This window comes from Schistocerca gregaria, chromosome 3 (genome assembly GCF_023897955.1).
Source record: "Schistocerca gregaria isolate iqSchGreg1 chromosome 3, iqSchGreg1.2, whole genome shotgun sequence".
NCBI lineage: Eukaryota > Metazoa > Arthropoda > Insecta > Orthoptera > Acrididae > Schistocerca > Schistocerca gregaria.
In genome coordinates, this window is record NC_064922.1 from 330,411,055 (window position 1) to 330,433,064 (window position 22,010).

At 40.4% G+C, this 22,010-nt stretch overlaps 1 protein-coding gene across 3 annotated transcripts in view; it reads left to right on the forward strand.

The window, feature by feature from the left end:
* Positions 1 to 22,010, forward strand: part of LOC126356197 (fas-binding factor 1) — a 111,426-nt gene that overhangs the window by 12,635 nt on the left and 76,781 nt on the right. The window contains exons 2-5 of one of the 3 annotated variants that reach the window (XM_050006983.1): positions 2,251 to 2,391; positions 2,466 to 2,573; positions 2,654 to 2,726; positions 14,473 to 15,675. In XM_050006983.1, the coding sequence (XP_049862940.1) occupies positions 2,284 to 2,391; positions 2,466 to 2,573; positions 2,654 to 2,726; positions 14,473 to 15,675 (1,492 nt within the window). In that variant the 5' untranslated portion in view covers positions 2,251 to 2,283. The remainder of the gene's footprint in view (positions 1 to 2,250; positions 2,392 to 2,465; positions 2,574 to 2,653; positions 2,727 to 14,472; positions 15,676 to 22,010) is intronic. The other 2 variants (XM_050006984.1, XM_050006985.1) reach the window with 2 other exon arrangements.

Sequence of the window (22,010 nt, forward strand, 5' to 3'; positions counted from 1 at the left end):
TGACATTCCCTGATGCAAGTGAAAACAAACAAATTGTTAATTAACTGTTTTTTAATCTTGAAAACAAATCAAATTATAAATATCTGTAATTACAGACCACTGATGATGCGATATGTCAATAAAGCAAAACACATCTGGTGAGAAGAACAGACATTTTTTTGTAGTTGTAATAATGAAACAAGAATACCCTAAGGACACTGTATTGAGCTGTTCACAGAATGCTTCATGCAGGTCTTATAATACCGCTCAGAGTGACACGATCTTCACGTTAGAATGAGAAGCACTCTAAGCACTGTGCCCGATACCATCTTCTTGTTCAGTAGGAAGCATCAGTTTTCACCAGGACTGTCTGTGTTATATTTGTGTTAAACATTAATTTTATTGAAAAGACCTTTAAAATCACTGGAAAGTCATTTAAATAATTTAGATATAAAGGAGACCACTCACTGAAAAGCAGAAGTGCTGAGCTGTTGACAGTTACACACAAAAGAGAAAGAAGACTTGCTAGCTTTCAGAACAAATCCTCTTTGATGGGCTAGTGTGCCTCTGCATTGTATCAGTTGCTAGATAAGCCTGTGACAGGACTGGAGTAGGAAGTACTGGGTGGGTGGATTGGGCAGGTCTTGCACCTGTGGAATACCAGTTTGGGAAGTGGGGAGGAGGAGGATTCCATTGCCCACTCAATGTGCACAACATCGTGCTCCATCTCTATGCCATTCCCAGTCTCAACCCTTCGCCCAGAGGAAGACACTGGTGTAAGACCTGCCCAATCCACCCACACTGCGCTTCATATTCCAGTCCTGTTACAGACTTATCCTACCCCATCAGAGGCAGGGCCATCCGCCCCAATAGCTGTAGGGTCAGCATAGCGGATTGCCGTCCTATGGGCCTGAGTTCGATTTCCGGCAGGGTCAGGGATTTTGTCTGCTCAGGGACTGGATGTTGTGCTGTCTTCATCATCGTTTTCATCCCCATCTGGCACGCAGGTTGCCCAATTTGCCATCAAATGTAATAAGACCTGCACCGAGGCGGCCGGACCTGTCCCTCTAGGGGCCTCCCACCCAATGACGCCAAATGCTCATTTCATTTCAGAGGCAGGGCCATCTGTGAAAGCAGCCATGTCATATACCAACTCTGCTGCAATCCGTGTACTGCTTTTCATGTCAGCATTTCACACAAACAGCTGTCCACCAGATTGAATGGCCACCAGCAAACTGTGGCCAAGAATAAAGTTGACTACCCAGTGATACAATATGCAGCTGAGCACAGTATGCTAGAGTTCAGTGGTTGCTTCACAACCAGTTTCATCTGGATCCTTCCCTCCAGTACTAGCTTTCCTGAACTACACAGATGGAAGTTATCCTTGGTAAACACCCTTCACTCCCACAATCCCCTTGCCCTCAGTCTCCACGAACCCACTGTCTGCACAGCTTCTACCGACAGTTTCCCCTTCGAGCACTTGTGTGTGTGTGTGTGTGTGTGTGTGTGTGTGTGTGTGTGTGTGTGTGTGAAATTAATAACACATCTATAACTAAAACAAAACATTGTGGAAATTTACATTTTAACTTCTCTTATTTTGAATTTAGTTTCATTCCTATTGTGCAGTTTGTCAATGTGCTCCTCTTCTTTTGTTATGGAAGTAAGCTGCCATTCACCATATCTGAGGAGGTCCATTCCTTTAATGTGTATCAATGTATATACCATAGGCTGAAGCTGTAGTAAGGGTTCGTCCAAGTGTCTGGACAGGAAAGTTTACTGTTTACTCAATAAAATAAAATAATTAAAACAAGTGTCCTGAGGATTAGATTATTGTATCTCAATAGTTTTACCATGTAAACAGCAATAAAAGGTAATTTTCTTTAAAAGATGTAGAATTAAATGGTCTACACTGCTAAGTTTCAATGTCAGAGCAGAACCTTGAAGAAATGGAACAATTCAACTGAGTGTACAGATTCCAGAAAACCACATCACATCTTGTCAACTATAATTTAAGCCATAATCAATGTATGATGAGGTATATGCTCTTAGTAATTCCTAAAGCTTTGTAAGTTGTCACACATGCTGTAAATGTCATTTGATACCTTTAAATACACAATTTTATATTGTTTTCACATCTCATAGTGTAAGTTTTTCATTCATTTCAAAAGTGAATAAAATCAAATCTCTCCTACTTCCAGAATCTTTAAGGTATTGTCAGTAACTGCACTTTTCATTGGTACTGTTGTGTACATGAAATATCTGTATTTTCAGCAGTTACCTGATTTAGTGCAGAGGAAGTAGCTCATGATGAAAGAATGGCAAAAAATTTCACATGATTTGGGAGCCAAGCTTGGAACAGATGAGTCTGATGTATCAGATGTTAATTCATCAGAAATGGCCAAAATGGTGGAGGTAAGCACAGTGTGACAGATCCATATAAACATCAAAGAGTTGTAAGTAATTACTGACAGTTCAAGTTCTGACAGGGCCTTGAAGATCTGGATGCAGGTCTCTTTGGGACAGCAAATAAAAAGAAAGACAAGCAGATAACAGTTGCGCCCAGCAATAAGAAACCAGAGCAGGAGTCAGTACAGGTAGGAAGATAGTAGCATACCTGTGTGTCTCATTTTGATGTTTAGCTAGTTCCTGAGTTAAAACACATATATTTTTGCAGGGTGTTTTAAGATCTTCACAAAGAAAAGAACAGAAATCAGGTACTTTAAGTTCAAAGCTGCCAGGGTTTGAAGGTAAGCCTTATAGAAAAATATTTCTGAGAAGTTGAAATTTTGAGAAAATGTGTCGTCTTACTTTAAAATAGACCATCAGAGACAGAGCACCTCGTGTTCCCCCTGCAAATAAGGCGAGTACACCGTTTGTTTGTTATATATTTTTATGAGCTTCCAACAGGAGCAACTCATTTGCAGATATCTGTGCAGTTACTAGATTTTTTTTTTATTTTTATTTTTATTTTTTTTTTTTTTTTTTTTTTTTTTTTTTTTTTTTTTGTAATTCCTTGTGTGTTCAAGTGCTTACTAGGCATAACCTTTTATTTTAATAAGAGTGTAGTGTACAGTACCGCCGTTGTTATTGGCCCTCGTATCGTATAGGCTTTTGTTTGTTTTGGTTAGTGTAGCTTAGTGTCAGGTAGGGCACTTCAAATTCCTGCTGCTAATAACCCAAGTACACCGTTCATTTATTACATATTTTTATGGCTTTCAAACAGGAACAACTGCAGTAATGGATGGGAACTGTAATTGCTGTGTACAGATTCGAGCTGAGTTGGTGACCCTTTGCTCACAGCTCCAGGCTGCGTTGACTTCCGCCACACAGCTTGAGGCTGCTGGCAAGGGGCACCACTGTGTTCGGATGCGGGGATGCGAGGGACGTCGAGCACGTCCCACGTGCCCTCCGATCAGTCCACTGCTGTGGCCGCCCCAGGTACTGCCTGCTCTGAGGTTGACCCCTCACCCGTGGTCAGGTGCGAGATCATTCCAAAGTCTGGCAGGCAGTGAAAAAACTTTCCGAGGGGCCGATCATAGGGACTCCCCGGTTTGTGTGATGAACAGCTTTTGGGTGTTATCTGTGGCTGACGATGTCTCTAAGCTGGATGCAGTTGTCCACCCTGTTCCAGAAAGAAGCTTCTCGGCTCGCAAGGTCTGGGCATTCACAGAGGATAGGTTTGCTGGTAGTTGCGAGCTCCAACATTAGGTGCGTAATGGGACCCCTCAGGAACATGGCTGCCAAGGAGGGGAAGGAAGCCAGTGTGCACTCTGTGTGCATACTGGGGGGAGTCATTCTGGATGTGGAAAAGGTGCTTCCAGATGCCATGAAGAGCACAGGGTGCAGCCAACTGCAGGTGGTGACTCATGTTGGTACCAATGACGTGTGTCGCTTTGGATTGGAGGAGATTCTCTCTGCTTTCGGGCAGCTAGTGGAAATGGTAAAGACTGCCAGTCTTGCTTCCAAGATTAAGGCGAGCTCACCATCTGCAGCATCGTCGGTAGAACTGACTGTGGTCCTTTAGTGCAGAGCCGTGTGGAGGGTCTGAATCAGAGGCTCAGGCGGCTCCGTGACTGTGTAGGTTGCAAGATTCCTTGACTTGCACAATTGGGTGGTGGGTTTTCGGGTCCCACATAATAGGCCAAGAGTCCACTGTGCACAGGAGGTGGTTACACGGGTAGCAGGGTCTTTGTGAAAGGAACTGGGCAATTTTTTAGGTTAGAGGGTCTCAAGGAGCCACATAAAGGGCATCCGTCTAAATATGAGCAGGTAAAACACAGTAAGGTAGTTGCAGAAACGAACAGTAGTGTAGTCGTAAATTGTCGTAGCTGTCTTGGGAAAGAACCAGAGCTCCAAGTCCTAATAGAAAGCACTGAAGCTCAAATTGTTATAGGTACAAAAAGCTGGCCAAAGCCGGAAATAAGTTCAGCCGAAATTTTTTCAGACCTTCTAACAGTGTTCAGAAAGAATAGATTAAATATAGTTGGTAGTGGAGTAATATTGCTGTCAGAAGTAGTTTGCCTCGTAGTGAAATTGAAGTAGATATTTCCTGCGATATGGTATGGGTAGGAGCTATACATGACAATCGAACTAAACTATTCATTGAATCGTTTTACCGAGCCCCAACTCAGAAGATATAGTTGCTGAACAGTTCAAAGAAAATTTGAGTCTCATTTCAAGTAGGTACCCAACTCATACAATTATAGTTGGTGGTGACTTCAATCTACCCTCAGTATGCTGGAAAAATTATACGTTTAAAGCCGGCGGCAGGCATAAAACACCTCCCAAAATTGTACTGAATGCTTTCTCAGGAAATTATTTTGAACAATTAGTTCATGAGCCCGATCGAAGCGTAAATGGTTGCGAAAGCGTACTTGACCTCTTAGCAGCAAATAATCCTGAACAAATAGTGAGAAATGTGTCGAATACAGAGATTAGCGACCACAAGACAGTTGCTGCTAGGCTGAATACCATAACACCTACAACCATCAAAAAGAAATGCAAAGTACATACATCAAAAAAGGTTTTGCATCGCCACAGTTCCTAGAACTCCTGAAGATATATGTTAACTGTGGATATTGTATCACAGACACAATCCCTTTGACTGTTCAGAGGTGTCACTAAACCTGCCCAAAAATGTGAACAATGATCCTATTAGACATAGGGAGTCTAACAGCCAATCAGTTCCAATCATTCCACCAGAAAGGAGGTACATGGCTTGTGTTGTGTGTAGTTCAAGAATGCCCAGACGACCAATACCGCGGTTCGATCACATCCACATTGTTACTTTGTGCCAGGCAGGGGGCTCAACAAGGGAAGTGGCCAGGCATCTTGGAGTGAACCAAAGCGCTATTGTTCAGACATAGACGAGATAGAGAGAGACAGGAACTGTCAATGACATGCCTCGCTCAGGCCACTCAAGGGCTACTACTGCAGTGGATAACCACTACCTACGGATTATGGCTCGGAGGAACCCTGACAGCAAAGTCACGATGTTGAATAATGCTTTTCGTGCAGCCACAGAACATCATGTTACAACTCATATTGTGCGTAATAGGCTGCAATATGCCCAACTTCACCCCTGACGTCCATGGCGAGGTCCATCTTTGCGACCTCATCACCATGTAGCATGGTACAGATGGGCCCAACAACATGCCGAATGGACCGCTCAGGATTGGCATCATGTTCTCTTCACCAATGAGTGTCGCATATGCCTTCAACCGACAATCGTCGAAGACATCTTTGGAGGCAACCCGGACAGGGAGAGTGCCTTAGACACACTGTCCAGCGAGTGCAGCAAGGTGGAGGTTCCCTGCTGTTTTAGGGTGGCATATTGTGGGGTGCCGATGTTCGGCACTGATGGTCATTGAAGGTACTGTTGTAACGGCTGTACAATATGTGAATGCCATTCTCCAACTGATATGGCAACCATATTGGAAGCATATTGGCAAAGCATTTGTCTTCATTTACGACAATTTGTGCGCCATCATGCACATCTTGTGAATGACTTCCTTCAGGATAACGACATCACACGACTAGAGTGGCCAGCATGTTCTCCAGACATGAACCCTATCAAACATGCCTGGGATAGATTGAAAAGGGCTGTTTATGGATGACGTGACCGACAAACCACTCTGAGGGATTTATGCCAAATCGCCATTGAGGAGTGGGACAATCTGGACCAACAGAGCCTTGATGAACTTGTAGATAGTATGCCATGATGAATACAGAGATGCATCAATGCAAGAGGATGTGCTAAGGGTATTAGAGGTACAGCTGTGTACAGCAACCTGGACTACCACTTCTGAAGGTCTCGCTGTATGGTGGTACAACATGCAATATGTGGTTTTCATGAGCAATAACAAGGGCGGAAATGATGGTTATGTTGATCTCCATTCCAATTTTCTGTACAGGTTCCAGAAGTCTCGGAACTGAGGTGATGCAAAACTTTTTTTTGATGTGTGTATATCTACTTACAAAAACTGATAAAAATGCTCATCATGCCTTTTTAAGAAACAGTCTTCACTCCTTCCAACCTGATCATGTAAGCGCAGAAAAGTTGTGGAATGATTTCAAAGAAATAGTATCGACAGAAATTGGGAGATATATACCAGATAAATTAATATGTGATGGTGCTGATCCCCCTTGGTACGCAAAACGAGTCAGATCACTGTTGCAGAAGCAACAAAAAAAGCGTGCCAAATTTAAAAGAACACAAAATCCCCAAGACTGGCAAAGTTTTGAAGAAGTTCAAAATATAGTGCATACTTCAGTGTGAGATTCTTTTAATAATTTCCACAAATTCTGTCTCGAAATATGGCAGAAAACCCAGAGCGACTCTGTTCGTACACTAAGCACACCAGTGGCAAGACAGTATCAATACCTTCACTGTGTGATAGCAATGGTGAAGTCCCTGATAACAGTGCCACTAAAGCAGAGTTATTAAACACGGTATTCTGAAACTCCTTCACCAAAGAAGACGAAGTAAATTTTCCTGAATTCCAATCAAGAACAACTACCAAGATGAGAAACATAGATGTAGATATCCTCTGTGTAACAAAACAGCTTGAATCGCTTAATAAAGCCAAGTCCTCTGGTCCAGATTGTATAATGGTCAGGTTCCTCTCGGAGTATGCTGATACAATAGCTCCATATTTAGCAGTTAAATACAACCACTTGCTCACAGAATGATCCATACCTAGAGACTGGAAAATTGCTCAAGCCACACCAATATCCCAAAAGGGAAGTAGGAGGAATCCACTGAATTATAGGCCCATATCACTAACATCGATTTGCAGTAGGGTTTTGAAATATATACTTTATTCGAACATTATGAAGTACCTTGAAGGAAACGATTTATTGACACATAGTCAGCAAGTATTCAGAAATTATCATTCTTGTGAAACACAACTAGCTCTTTTTACTCATGGAGTAATGAGTGCCATCGACAGGGGATGTCAAATTGATTGCGTATTTTTAGATTTCCAGAAGGCTTTGAACAACATTCCTCACAAGCATCTTCTAATCAAACTGCTTGCCTATGGAACATTGCCTTAGTTGTGTGACTGGACTTGTGATTTCCTGTGAGAAAGGTCACAGTTCTTAGTAATAGATGGGAAGTCATGGAGTAAAACAGAAGTAATATCCGGTGTTCCCCAAGCAAGTGTTATAGGCCCTCTATCGTTCCTGATCTATATTAACAACATAGGAGACAATGTGAGTAGCCAATTAGATTGTCTGCAGATGCAAAATGATTTAGATAAGATATCTGTATGGTGCGAAAAGTGGCAATTGACCCTGAATAAAGAAAAGTGTGAAGTTATTCACATGGGCAAAGAAATCCACTAAATTTCAATTACCTGATAAGTCACACAAATCTGAAGGCTGTAAATTCAACTAAATACTTAGGGATTGCAATTACAAATGACCTAAATTGGAAGGATCACAAAGGTAATGTTGCGGGTAGATCAAACCAAAGACTGCGATTCATTGTCAGAACACCTAGAAGGTGTAACAGGCCTACTAAAGAGACTGCTTACACCATGCTTGTCCACCCTGTTCTGGAGTATTGCTGTGTGGTGTGGGATCCACATCAGGTGGGACTGATGGATTACATCGAAAAAGTACAAAGAAGGGCAGCTCGTTTTGTATTATGAAATAGGGGAGATAGTGCCACAGACGTGACACGTGAATTGGAGTGGCAATCAGTAAAACAAAGGCATTTTTCGATGCAACAGGAGCTTCTCATGAAATTTCAGTCATCAGGTTTCTCCTCCAATTGCGAAAACATTCTGTTGGCACTCACCTACATAGGGAGAAATGATCATCACAATAAAATAAGAGAAATCAGGGCTCGCACAGAAAAATTAAATGATCTTTTTTCCTGCGTGCCGTTCAAGAGTGGAACGGTAAAGAAACAGTTTGAAGGTGGTTCATTGAACCCTTTGCTAGGCACTTTATTGTGAATTGCAGAGTAATCTTGTAGATGTAGATGTAAAAGGAGCCTACTTTTGGAGCTTGGAAGGGGAGGTTGGCAAAGCTTATAGGTGACAGCATAGGTGGGGTGGGTGGGATCACTCATGGGAAAATTCCTGCAGAAGTGGGTGTTAGAGCTGCACTTTTTTAGATTGAAGTCAGCTGATAGGTATTCCTGCTTAAGAGAAGTCTCTCTAACAAAGGAATCACTTTCGACAAAGCTTAGGTATCCGAGTAATGAGGGATTTAGTATATTTCATCAAAATATACAAGGTATTAGAGATAAAGTTAGTGAACTGCTTATAGATGTTGACTCTGAAATTATTGGTATATCTGAACAGTTCTTAAATAAGGAGATAATTCAGAGGCTTCCTTTACCAGGATACAGGTTGGCTGGCAGCTTTTCGAGGAGCTCTTTGCGGTGTGGGGGGAGTAGCCATGTATGTGAAAAGTGGCATCCCATTTGAGTCAATTGATGTGTCAAAGTACTGCACTAAAAAGGTGTTTGAATGTTGTGCAGGTGTGGTTAAATTTAACGGAGCTAAACTTATAAATGTTGTTATTTATAGATCCCCAGACTCGGATTTCACACCATTTTTCTAAAGCCAGAGGAGGTTCTTGGTTCACTTTATAGGAAATACAAAAAGTTGTATAAGTGATTGTACAAGGAAGAGGATGCTGGTAGACTTCCTTAATTCATATAATCTTATGCAAACCGTATTCTTTCCAATGAGAGTGCAAGGGAACAATAGAACAAGCATAGACAACATTTTTGTTCATTCCTCATTACTAGAAGGGCATTCTGTTAGCAAAAAGGTGACTGGCCTTTCAGATCATGATGCACAAATTTTAACTCTAAAAGATTTTTGTGCTGCAACACGTGTTAAATATAGTCATCAGCTGTTTAGGAAAGCTGATCCAGTTGCTGTAGAGACCTTTGTAAACCTTATCAAGAACAAGAGTGGCAAGATGTTTATGGCGCTGATACAGTAGGCGATAAATATAATGCTTTTCTCAAGACTTTTCTCATGTTCTTTGGAAGTTGCTTTCCTTTAGAATGTTCAAAACAGGGTACTAGCACAAACAGGCAGCCTGGGTGGCTGACTAGAGGGATAAGAATATCTTGTAGAACAAAGTGGCAATTATATCAAAACGTTAGAAACAGTCAAAATCTAAATATAGCAGCCCATTACAAACCGTATTGTAAGGTCTTAAAAATGTTATTAGGCAGGCAAGAAGTATGTGGTATGCAGATAGAATAGCTAAGTCTCAGGATTAAAACCATATGGTCAGTCATAAAGGAAGTGGCTGGTCTGCAGAGACAGGTCGAGGATATAGAATCAGTGCATAGTGGGAATGTCCGTGTTACTGATAAGTCGCATATATGTACAGTATTTCATAATCACTTTCTGAATATAGCAGGTGAACTAAATAGAAACCTAGTCCCAACAGGGAATCTTATAGCGCTCTTAGAAAAAAAGTGTTCCGAGACTGTTACCTGAAATGTTCCTCCATGATACTGACAAGAAGGAGATTGAGTTAATAATTAAATCACTAAAGACCAAGAACTCTCATGGATATGACGGGGTATCTAGCAGAATACTGAAGTATTGTTTTTAAAAAAATTGTTGCAATGACACTGTTCTGGGTGTGTGACCACATCATACACTCCTGGAAATGGAAAAAAGAACACATTGACGCCGGTGTGTCAGACCCACCACACTTGCTCCGGACACTGCGAGAGGGCTGTACAAGCAATGATCACACGCACGGCACAGCGGACACACCAGGAACCGCGGTGTTGGCCGTCGAATGGCGCTAGCTGCGCAGCATTTGTGCACCGCCGCCGTCAGTGTCAGCCAGTTTGCCGTGGCATACAGAGCTCCATCGCAGTCTTTAACACTGGTAGCATGCCGCGACAGCGTGGACGTGAACCGTATGTGCAGTTGACGGACTTTGAGCGAGGGCGTATAGTGGGCATGCGGGAGGCCGGGTGGACGTACCGCCGAATTGCTCAACACGTGGGGTGTGAGGTCTCCACAGTACATCGATGTTGTCGCCAGTGGTCGGCGGAAGGTGCACGTGCCCGTCGACCTGGGACTGGACCGCAGCGACGCACGGATGCACGCCAAGACTGTAGGATCCTACGCAGTGCCGTAGGGGACCGCACCGCCACTTCCCAGCAAATTAGGGACACTGTTGCTCCTGGGGTATCGGCGAGGACCATTCGCAACCGTCTCCATGAAGCTGGGCTACGGTCCCACACACCGTTAGGCCGTCTTCCGCTCACACCCTAACATCGTGCAGCCCGCCTCCAGTGGTGTCGCAACAGGTGTGAATGGAGGGACGAATGGAGACGTGTCGTCTTCAGCGATGAGAGTCGCTTCTGCCTTGGTGCCAATGATGGTCGTATGTGTGTTTGGCGCCGTCAGGTGAGCGCCACAATCAGGACTGCATACGACCGAGGCACACCCGGCATCATGGTGTGGGGAGCGATCTCCTACAGTGGCCGTACACCTCTGGTGATCGTCGAGGGGACACTGAATAGTGTACGGTACATCCAAACCGTCATCGAACCCTTCGTTCTACCATTCCTAGACCGGCAAGGGAACTTGCTGTTCCAACAGGACAATGCACGTCCGCATGTATCTCGTGCCACCCAACGTGCTCTAGAAGGTGTAAGTCAACTACCCTGGCCAGCAAGATCTCCGTATCTGTCCCCCATTGAGCATGTTTGGGACTGGATGAAGCGTCGTCTCACGCGGTCTGCACGTCCAGCACGAACGCTGGTCCAACTGAGGCGCCAGGTGGAAATGGCATGGCAAGCCGTTCCACAGGACTACATCCAGCATCTCTACGATCGTCTCCATGGGAGAATAGCAGCCTGCATTGCTGCGAAAGGTGGATATACACTGTACTAGTGCCGACATTGTGCATGCTCTGTTGCCTGTGTCTATGTGCCTGTGGTTCTGTCAGTGTGATCATGTGATGTATCTGACCCCAGGAATGTGTCAATAAAGTTTCCCCTTCCTGGGACAATGAATTCACGGTGTTCTTATTTCAATTTCCAGGAGTGTATATTATAAAATTATCAATGTTTTGGTTGCTATTACTGGCATCCTTCTACCCTGATGAAGACTTCTTGCAGTAGCAGCTGAAACATTGGTAATTTTAATAGATATGACTCGCAATGGGACCACGCCTACTCATAATTACCATTTGTATCCAGATTTATGGAGTAGGCAGGGCTTTGCCAGAAATGAAAGGACAGAATTGAAAACTCCAGGTGACCAAGTATTTAGAAAAAATAGCACTTATTGATGCAGATTGGGCAAAGCATGAACTATTCATATTAGCCTTGGTTCCATGCAGTGCTTGATACAGTGGAAAGGGTAAAGAATAGTACTCAGAGGGTCACAAAATCAAATTCATGTGCAGGAGCATTTTTATTTTCAATTTTTGTTCTGTATTCACTGCAAATAAACCAAAATGATGTTCAGTGTACTGCATTTATTAATATTTTTGTAAAAGGCGTGAGGAGAAGAGATTTTTCAAGGACGATTGTCATTATACAGTATGAAAGTGATTCCCTCAAAAAAATGCATTCAGCTGGTGCAACCCTGTGATGTGTATTTTTATCTCAGTTAAAGAATTTGATCAAAAAGCTTCAGACCTGCTCTTATCTTGTCGGGAGAGAAAAAGAAATGACGTCCCGAAAAGACTGTATCAAAATACACTCAGCTGTACGTCACCAGTTATCCTTCCTAATATCCAGCGAAATTATGCATTATGCATGGTTTGCTGCCAAACTGTGTGATGTGAATGAAACTTTTTGACTGTAAACCAAGTTTTTATTTTTACAGAAACCATAAAACAACCATGCAATTGTAAAAATGTAGCATTTATTATGTGTGCGAGATGTGAAGACAATTACTGCTTCCCATGTTTTTATGATGGAAATCGGTCCACCATGTGTAAATCATCAACAGTAGAATAATGCAAGTATCTAGAATGAAATTTTCACTTTGCAGCAGTGTGTGCACTGATATGTAACTTCCTGGTAGATTAAAACTGTGTGCCGGATTGAGACACAAACCCGAGACCTTTGCTTTTTGCGGGCATGTGCTCTAAAATGGACACCTATCTTTCCAAATAACCAACTTTGTATGATAGAAGCTCTCTTTGATGTTGTGTGAACTGTATGTTTAGTCTTAAGTTGTCTGATGATGGCTAAGAGAGCTGAAAGATGTTTCAAAACAAATAAATAGTATTACAACTTTTACCAGTCCCTCATCTCCAATCTTCCTAAGTTGTGAGGATGGGTCGAGAGTCATGCTTGGGTAGCTCAGTTGGTAGAGGACTTTCCTGAAAAGTTAAAGTTAAAGTCTTGGTCCAGCACAGTTTTATCTGCCATGAAATACTAATACAAGTATCTGATTTTATACACGAAGTTCCTATGTATGCCTTACAATACCTTCCTGGAATTTTACTTGCCACCCAAATTTTTCTTTGCCTTTCCTTTGCGTGTCTTTCTATGTAAATATGAATAAATTCAACACATTCAGGATAATTTTGATATATTTGCAGTCTAAGTAATATAAAGAGAAGAAAAAGAAATTTCCACATAGGGGCTTGGATTCAACAACTATCTGTAGACTACACTAACCTAAATATGTCATGCCTCGACCAACCTGTGCAAGAAATGGTATTTTTTCTAAATGCTTGTCCATCTGGAGCTCCCACTTCTGTCACTTTCATTTAGGGCCAAGCTGTTCATATGCCATAAATTTGGAAAAATCATCGATGATGGGTGGGCCCACTTCCCTTGTCACTCACACACCCAGAAGAATGTTATTGAAATGGACTCTGGCTGTGAAAGTCTATGCTCTTATATTTCAAAATTTGATCTATAAATTCTCAACAAAGTGGCTTATAATTTGCTGTGGGAAACAGATGCTGCGTTCTGCTGTTTAAGGTTTTCTTGATATATATTTTTATGATAGTGTTGGGCTTCGTTCCAAATGTCGCAGTATGATAATAGAGCATTTGCTTATTATCTTCAAGTAATATTGCGTACTATTTATGAGAGTTCACAGGAGTCTACTAACTCTCCTTAAGTCAAGCAGTCTTTTCTTTCATTGGATGTATATTATGAACAAGCCCCTTTCTGATGTGTACATTTCTTCTTGGGTTCTATTACTGCCAGTTTGTATTCCCAACAGCACATTGTGTATGAGATTATTTATTAGTGCTGGTAATTCTGTATTGGTTTTTAACTTGCTGCTCTGTCAAGGTTAATTGCTGAAAACTGTCTGAATACAAAAAACCAATGAACTAAAACAGTGCCAAGACCTTCACTATTGCTTCCTTCTGGGATAGTTTTGTCAGTGAGGTCCAAATGATCACGATTCATAATTTAGTTAATAGACACACTGAATACATAGGATGTGTCAGTGGCCATTCTAAACTCCTGTTGCTTTCAAAGAAAATCAAACAACATAACTAAGACGTGTACCAATTTTTGCCCTCAGATTTAGCAGCTTGAGTGTTTGCGTATTTACTTCATCCACATTTTAGTGTTGGTTGTTGTATTCTAAAGCCTTTCTTCAAAACTTGTAGAAAGTACTATCACAAAAATAATGTGTTGCTGTGAGTTTCCACCAAACATTGTTATTGCCTGATTCAGTTATTTGGCACAAGGTGATTAGTAGGTTCTCAGTTGCAATATGAAGTTTGTTGGCAAAACTTGACACAACATCTCAAAGTCCCAGTAGCAGATGTAGTGCTTATCAATGAACACATGAACCGTTATTGTTGTACAATGTTGTAGAACATCTACAGTTTGTGCTCTATTGATGAACATAAAATTGGTGGCATACGAATGCATCAACAAGATGTAATATTAGAGATAAGTATTTTGATCATATTGTTGTAATCATTATTTATTTCCAAAAAGTTCAGTTGAATTTATGATTAGTAGATGATTAGTAATGCCTGATGCTGAAGTTTGTTTGACAGATTTTGATGACAGCGACGATGGAAGTGACCCTTTGGCAGATCTGGATGACTTGCTGTCAGACAGTATGAAGACAAAGAAGCCAACTACAGGTTTTATAGGGTCTGGAGTGAGAGACAGAAAAAAGTCTGAAGAGAAAGCTCCTGAAATGACTAATTTAAATAGTGATACCAACAACAAAGCTAAATTATTTGCAGATTTATTTGGTTCAGATAAGTCTATTGACAAAGGAAGTAGTAACAAGACTGTGATGAAATCTGAAACAGATGGTGCCGTGCATAAGGGTGATGCCCTTAAGTCTGACCATTTAGGACAGAGTTCTGTAAAAAGAGTGAATTTTGCACCGGATTCAGTAGACATGTCCACACAACCAAAAAATCAGCCAATTGCATCACTTGTTGGAGTTTCACAACCAAAAGAGCAAACTGCACCATTGTTGGGAAACAGAAATGAGAGCACTGACCTAGAAGATGATCTACTGCCAGGAATTGGTCTTGAGAAATTTGGAAAATCCAGCACTGCTGCTGGGAAATTATCTGATAAGAAAAGCTCAATAATGGATGAGCTACTTGGCAGGAATGTTGGGCAAAGTGCAAATAAAATAGAAAAGAAGCCCAGTGAAAGAAATGATGATACTGTTAAGGAAAGTGAAATGTCTTTTGGGAGTTACTCTCCTTCAGTTGCACCTGCTTCCACACAGCCCAGACGGTCAACTGTTCGACGGAATACCTCTTCTATTGGAGATCCTTTAGGTATTTTGTCTCCTGTTTCTACACCCAAAAAAACAATTGGTTCACCTGTTCACAACAGAACTGAAGAACGAGGTTCTGCCTCTTGGCTCGGACTTTCTTCGGAACTACCCTCCTCTCACTCTCCACCCTTGCACCAGACAACATCCTATACTGATAATGTTTCTGCTGATAATGCTGGTGAAAAGAATCTGCCAGCTAACAGTTCAGTGACAACAGCATCACAGGAGATTCATTCTAGTTCAGTATCACCACTCCGACGTCAACAACAGCATGCTATGTCAAAAGCACCCAGTGGCCAATTGCCTGAGTGGTTGGGAGGAGCACCCTCTGTACAAGAGAAGCCAGAGGTTTTAAATATTCCTACGAGTAGTTCAACTCACACCATTCCTGCAGCAGAACAGCAACAACCTGCAGGAATTTTGCAGGCACAGCAGCCATCTGAAGGAGCTCCAGGTGAGACTGGATTTTTATCAGTGTGCATGTCAAGCTTTTTTTCTGTGCAGTGTTCAGTCCTACTAATATTTTTGTTTCATTTATAGTTATTTTAGGACACTGACCAGTTCCACAAGTGTTCCATCATAGGACACTGACCAGTTCCACAAGTGTTCCATCATTAATTAATACTTGTTCCATAGATCATAAATACAACATTTCGTAATGATATGGAATGTGTCAGTCAAACATAAGAGTGTGAATTTTTTTTAATACTTAATATCTAAAAATTCATCTGTTGAGTGGGAGGAGTTGTCATTCAGAAATTCTTTTAATCTATTTTTAAATGGTGGTTGGCTATTTGTCAGACTTCTAATGCGACTTGGTAAATAACCGAAGACTTTTGTGGCAGCATAATTTACCCCTTTTTCTGACAGAGTCTGATTTAACCCCAAATAGTGAAGATCATCTTTTCCTCTAGTGTTGTAGCTATGCACTCTGGTATTATTTTTGAGCTGGAATGTTTTATTAATAACAAATTTCATAAGTGGATGTATGTATTGTGAAGGTACTGTGGGTATTCCTGGTTCTTTAAATAAATGTCTGCAAGGTGATCTTTGGTGGGCTCAAGCTCTTATTCTGATTACACACTTTTGTGCAATGAATACTTCTTCTTTCAATGATGAATTACTCCAAAATACGATGCCTTATGAAAGTAGTGAATGAAAATAGGAATAGTTGGCTAATTTACTGATATGTTTATCACCAAAATTTGCAATAGACCTAATAGTGTAAGTAACTGAACTGATGTTTCAGCAGATCATTCTTCCAATTCAATTATTCATCAGTGAACACTCCCAGAAATATCCTGCCTTAGACAGACTTCTGTTCAAAGTCTGTATTTGTCAGTGGTGTTATGCCATTTACTGTACTGGACTGTATATACTGTTTTCCTCAAAATTTAGAAAGAGTCCATTTGCAGAGAACAACTTAATAAATTTCCAAAAGACATTATTTACAAGCTCCTCAGCAAATTCTTGTTTGCTGGGTGTGATTAGTATACTTTTATCAAGAGCAAAAATAACTAGCTTTGCATGTTTATGAATTTAGAGTGGCAAGCCATTAATGTATATTAAGAACAATAAGGGACTCAAGACTGGACCCTTTGGTACACCATTCTTGATACCTCCCCAGTTAGAGATACCGTTGATTTTTGTGGACTATCTGTACTATTAATTTTAACGTTCTGCAGTCTTCCAGTTAAATATAAATTAAACCATTTGTGCACGGTCTCACTCATACCACAATGCTTATGCTTATCCAGAAGAATTTCGTGATTCACATAGTCAAAACTGTTGAAAGATCACAAAAAATCTCAGTGGGTTATGCTTGGTTGTTGAGAACATGTAATATTTGATCAGGAAAGCATATAAAATATTTTCTGTTGGTAAATCTTACTGAAAACCGAACAGACATTTTGTTAGTACTTCATTTCTACAAATATGTGAAACTACTCTTGAATACATTTTTTTAAGACTTTTGGATAAAGCTGTCAGAAGTGAGATAGGACAGTAGTTGTTAGCATCAGACCTCCCCCTCTTTTTATGCAATGGTTTAACAATAGCATATTTCAGTCCATCCAGAAAAATGCCCTGTTTCAGTGAGCTACTACATCTTTTAGTACACTGCTGGAAATGCCACCAATTCCATGCGAGCTTTTGCTTTTTATGTGAATTTAATATTTTCCTGATTTTAGTGGGAGAGGTGGGTTGAATTTCAGTTTTATCAAATTGCATCAGTATTACCCCTTCCATATACAGCCTTGTATTTTCTAATGAGCAGCTGGAGTCTATTTTCTCTACAACACTTAAAAATGATTATAAAAAAATATTTTCTACTTTTGAGTCTTTGTTCACAAACTTTTCATTGAGTTTGATAGAAATACAGTCTTCTTGTGCTCTCAGTTGCCCTGTATCCCTTTTAACAATATTTCAAAGTGTTTTAATTTTATTATCAGATGTGCTAATCCCAGGTATAATTAACATGCTTCTGCACATTTTAATAACTTGTCTTAATACAGTGCAGCAGTTTTTATAACATTTGCTTCTGGATTATTACTCCTTCTAGCTATAAGATATATTTTCCTTTTCTGTTTACAAGGTATTTTTATTTGTTTAGTAAGCTATGGCTTTGTTGTTGGTTTCTTAAAGATATATTTCATGGTTTTCTTTGGAAAACTGTTTTCAAAAATACTCACAAATATATCATGAAATAGGTTCAATTTTAAATTAACATCAGTTTCTCTGTACACCTCATTTCAGTCTAGCCGTTGCAAGCTTTCCCTAAAATTTGTAGCTGTTAAATCATTAATTAAACACACTGTGGTGGAGAACTGTTTTGCATTACTGTATGAAGCTATGTTGTATATTGTCAATTTGAAAAAGCCAGATAATACTTCAGAGTCATTATTTCAGTCAGACTCTTTCAGAAAATCTACACTGAAATCCCCACAAACAATAACTAGCTTCCCTCTGTCTGACGAATAGCACAACAAAGAAATTTTCAGAAAATCAGTAACTGATGTCAAGTTGAAAGATCGATGTAATACTTCAGATTCATTATTTCAGTCAGACTCTTTCAGAAAATCTACCCTGAAATCCTAACAAACAATAACTTGCTTCCCTCTGCCTGACAGATAGCACAGCAAAGAAATTTTCAGAAATAGCTGAAAATTTATCACTGGGAACCTACACACAGCTACAATTGAATACTTAACTGTAGAAAGATGCAAAGTCCCAAATTTATGAACTGAAGTTATTACAAATAAACTGACTGTAGTGCAGTGTCTTAATTTTTTATTCCTCAAACTTTTCCATGTTACAAATGAGAGTATCTTATCATATATTAGTGGTGGTTTCATGACACAGTGGAAATTGTTTGATGCCGAAGGCAACTCAAACAGAAACATTTATGAAAGGTGCTAAGTCTCATCAAATTAGTCTAAATGCTATGTTCTTAGCCACTCTCCACAGATCTGCATATAATATTCTTTATGCTCATTCTTTTCCAGGTAAGGTATCATAGCCTTTAAATTTTCTTCTTTTCATCTGTAATTGAATGGATTGTGAAAATAGTTTCAAAGGTAGCAGATCGAATGTTTCTTGCATGTTCCCCTTTTTGAGCACATTCATCTGTGGATCCTTTCCTTGTTGGTGTAACATTCTTTTATTCCTACTCTTGCTACATCTGTTGAATCATATGTGATGCTTGCAGCTTTTGAAACTTTCAGCTTATTTGTAGAAAGTATCTCGTCCGCCACAGCCTGAATATTTTAAAAAAATTGGAAGTATCCATAGACATTACTTTGAAAGCTCTAACAACCTTTGCTTCCTCAATCATTTTGCATAGGTCACTGGGTACAAATGCCTCTGTTACCGACTTTCTTCTCTCCATCAAGGCAAATGCAGAGTCACAGGGGAGGAAGCTGTGCCCACTAACAGGAAACCGTTTTCTATTCGTGTGAACGACCCATTTGCCACCAGTAAAAGAAAAAGAAATACCATCATTTGATTCTTGTTTTGTGCAGCACAGCTGTCATACCAAACTCTAAGGTTTTTCTTCGTTCTTGTTCCAGTGTTTAACACTTTCAGAATGCATGATGTGATTACATTTCCACCCGTACCAGCAATACTCTCATCCCACATGCACAGGTAAAACTGAAGCGTATCACCTACAGATACTGACAAGTTCTAACAAGATAACTGATGGAGTGTGTTAGTGTGGGCACAAACATAACCTGCTGCACATCAGTCAGTCAATATGCATTGCCAGGAAACTGTGAAGAAGTGATGTCGCTCTTCAGAAGACTCTGTGCCATCTCGGTCTTCCAATGGTGAATCTCTAAATGCACCTGTGACTGCGGTGAACCTAATGTTCAGTAGGTCACATGTCTTGCAGGTTCCTAGGTCTGTGGAAGGAAAGATTGGGAAATTCTTTCAGAAAGACTCTATGATAAAAATTGGAACTTATGGTGCTTTGAGGAAACATGTTTCTAAGGTAGGAGTATATTCTTAAAATATTCAGCTGAGGATTGAGGTATTCCTTGCTTGATCTTGCTCGGTTGTAATGTCTAACTTCTTGGAGAAAGCCATTTATGTCCTGCTTTTTACACATTTTGTCTTCATTGCTGTATTGTGATTGAGTGTGTCTTGTTCTGCTGTCGGTGAATGTTCTCTCACCAAGGTTCTTCTTCTTAATATGTATTTCCAACCTCTTCGTTGCAACAGCAAAAATATTCATAAAAGTGGTTTTGCAAACTGCAACAAGATCCCCTGTAGTGTGTGGAATAGAATACCAAACTGTTCCCTACCGGAGACTTTCAGCAGGAGTATCATGGGTTCCATGCTGATTATGCCATACTGGGGTGACACTAAGAAGACCCACCAGGAAGGTTCCTTGTGTTGAGTAGTCTTGCTTATAGAACTTAGAAAACATATCTATTTTCATTGCAGGTGTCACTCACTGCACCTTAATATACATTTGTATAGTACCTAAAGGAAAGAACAACAAAATAATATGTCTTCTATAGAGGACACTGAAAATACGTACACATTCAACAGCAGCCATTCCTTGCATAGATTTCACAGCCAGTGAAGGGCTTAAAATCGTACCTGTGGTGAGGGACAAGTATTAGCCGATATAACTGCTTTTTTGTGTGTGTTTCATACACAAAACCTTTTGTCTTTAATTTCTTCTGTTCATCTCTGAATGATCTACTACCATTCTTCCTCTTCCTCCTACCCATGTGGCTTCATCCGCCATAACCTAACGCATGGACATCACTTATGCATAAAATGATTTAAAGATAACATGTAGGTATATAATATTTCATTTATATGACAATTTTATATGACTTTAATATTCTGTCATGTTTATACACATACATTATAAGTTGAAGAGTGGTGATTCACAAAGGACAGTATAGAAGTCTATGCATGCACTTATCATGGCAGCAAAGTGAAACAAACACAACTGAATGGCACATTACACTATTCTTATGAAATCAGCATGCAACTTAGCACCATTGTCATTTAGTGGTGTCAAATGTAACCACTTGGAGTTCTCAGTGGATGTAGCACTTTTCATATGTAATCCTCCTCGGTATCCTGCACTTTTCAAACCACTTAGCACCTTTCTATAGTTAAGTATCCTATTATAAAAGTGCCATTATTTAGTTTAAGCTCACAGGCACATATTTATGTACATTGCTCTACATAAAACTTTTTAGTTTCTAAAGTTTTTACACTATGATAAATTTTAACATAAATGGAAACTACTACTCTCTTCATAATGTTTATAATAGTATGTGCTGAAAGCTTATATTCACCTACATTTACCTCTTCCGTATCTCTGACCGTATGATGTTCAGACAGGCACAGTACATCTATTCCACCCTTAGTTTGTATGTCTTCTAAAGAAACAAGAAGCTCACCTACTTCAATTTTTAATCCCCTGATATTCTGGGGCAATATAGTAACATTATTTTTCACTGTACTTTTATCATAATCTTGTGATATTTTAACACCTGTATTACTTGCCTGTCTGAGCTTCTCATTAAGCTTAATTTCATCCAACGTTGAATTATTGGACACTGATCTGAGTCTAAAAAAAAAAGCCTACTCCCATGAGTTTCAGTGTCCCCCCTCCCCCTCACCCCCACCCTCCTAGAGATTTTGCTATCATCCTGGCGATTACCCTTCCCTTCCTACTGAGATGCAGGCCATGTCTTGTGAAGTCCCACCTACCAATAATATCAACAGGAGCCAGACCCAAGTCTGATAAAGCGGCTGATATAACTCCATATTAGCTCTTCTGATAGAGCTCTTCAATTGGGGCAATCATACCACATGAAAGCAGAAACCAAGGCAACAGTTGTATGTTCATTGCCCATGCTATTTTTACCAGGTCACACTCAATATTGTAGCCCTGATCCATACCAGTTCTGTTTCCTGCTCCACCCACTATCACAGTATGATCCTGCTTGGTGAAATCCTTGCACAATGATCCTACATCTTCTGTCTCCTGGCTGAGACATACACTGGGGGGAGGGGAGGGGGGGGGGGGGAGACTGGTGGCTAAGCAGTTTGGTCCCTTTCCCCACCTCTTAAACCAACCAACCAACACGCATTAGGCTTGAAAAAAACTTGTGGCCTGGTACCTGTCACCTAATTTTTCCTGCAAGATCTGGCCTATACTTCTTCCATGACTGCAATCTAACAAAGGTGCTTTCCACCTACTGTCTGTTTCTTTAGAAACAGTTGGTTTCCTGGCGAAAGTCTGTTCTGTGTTAAGAACAT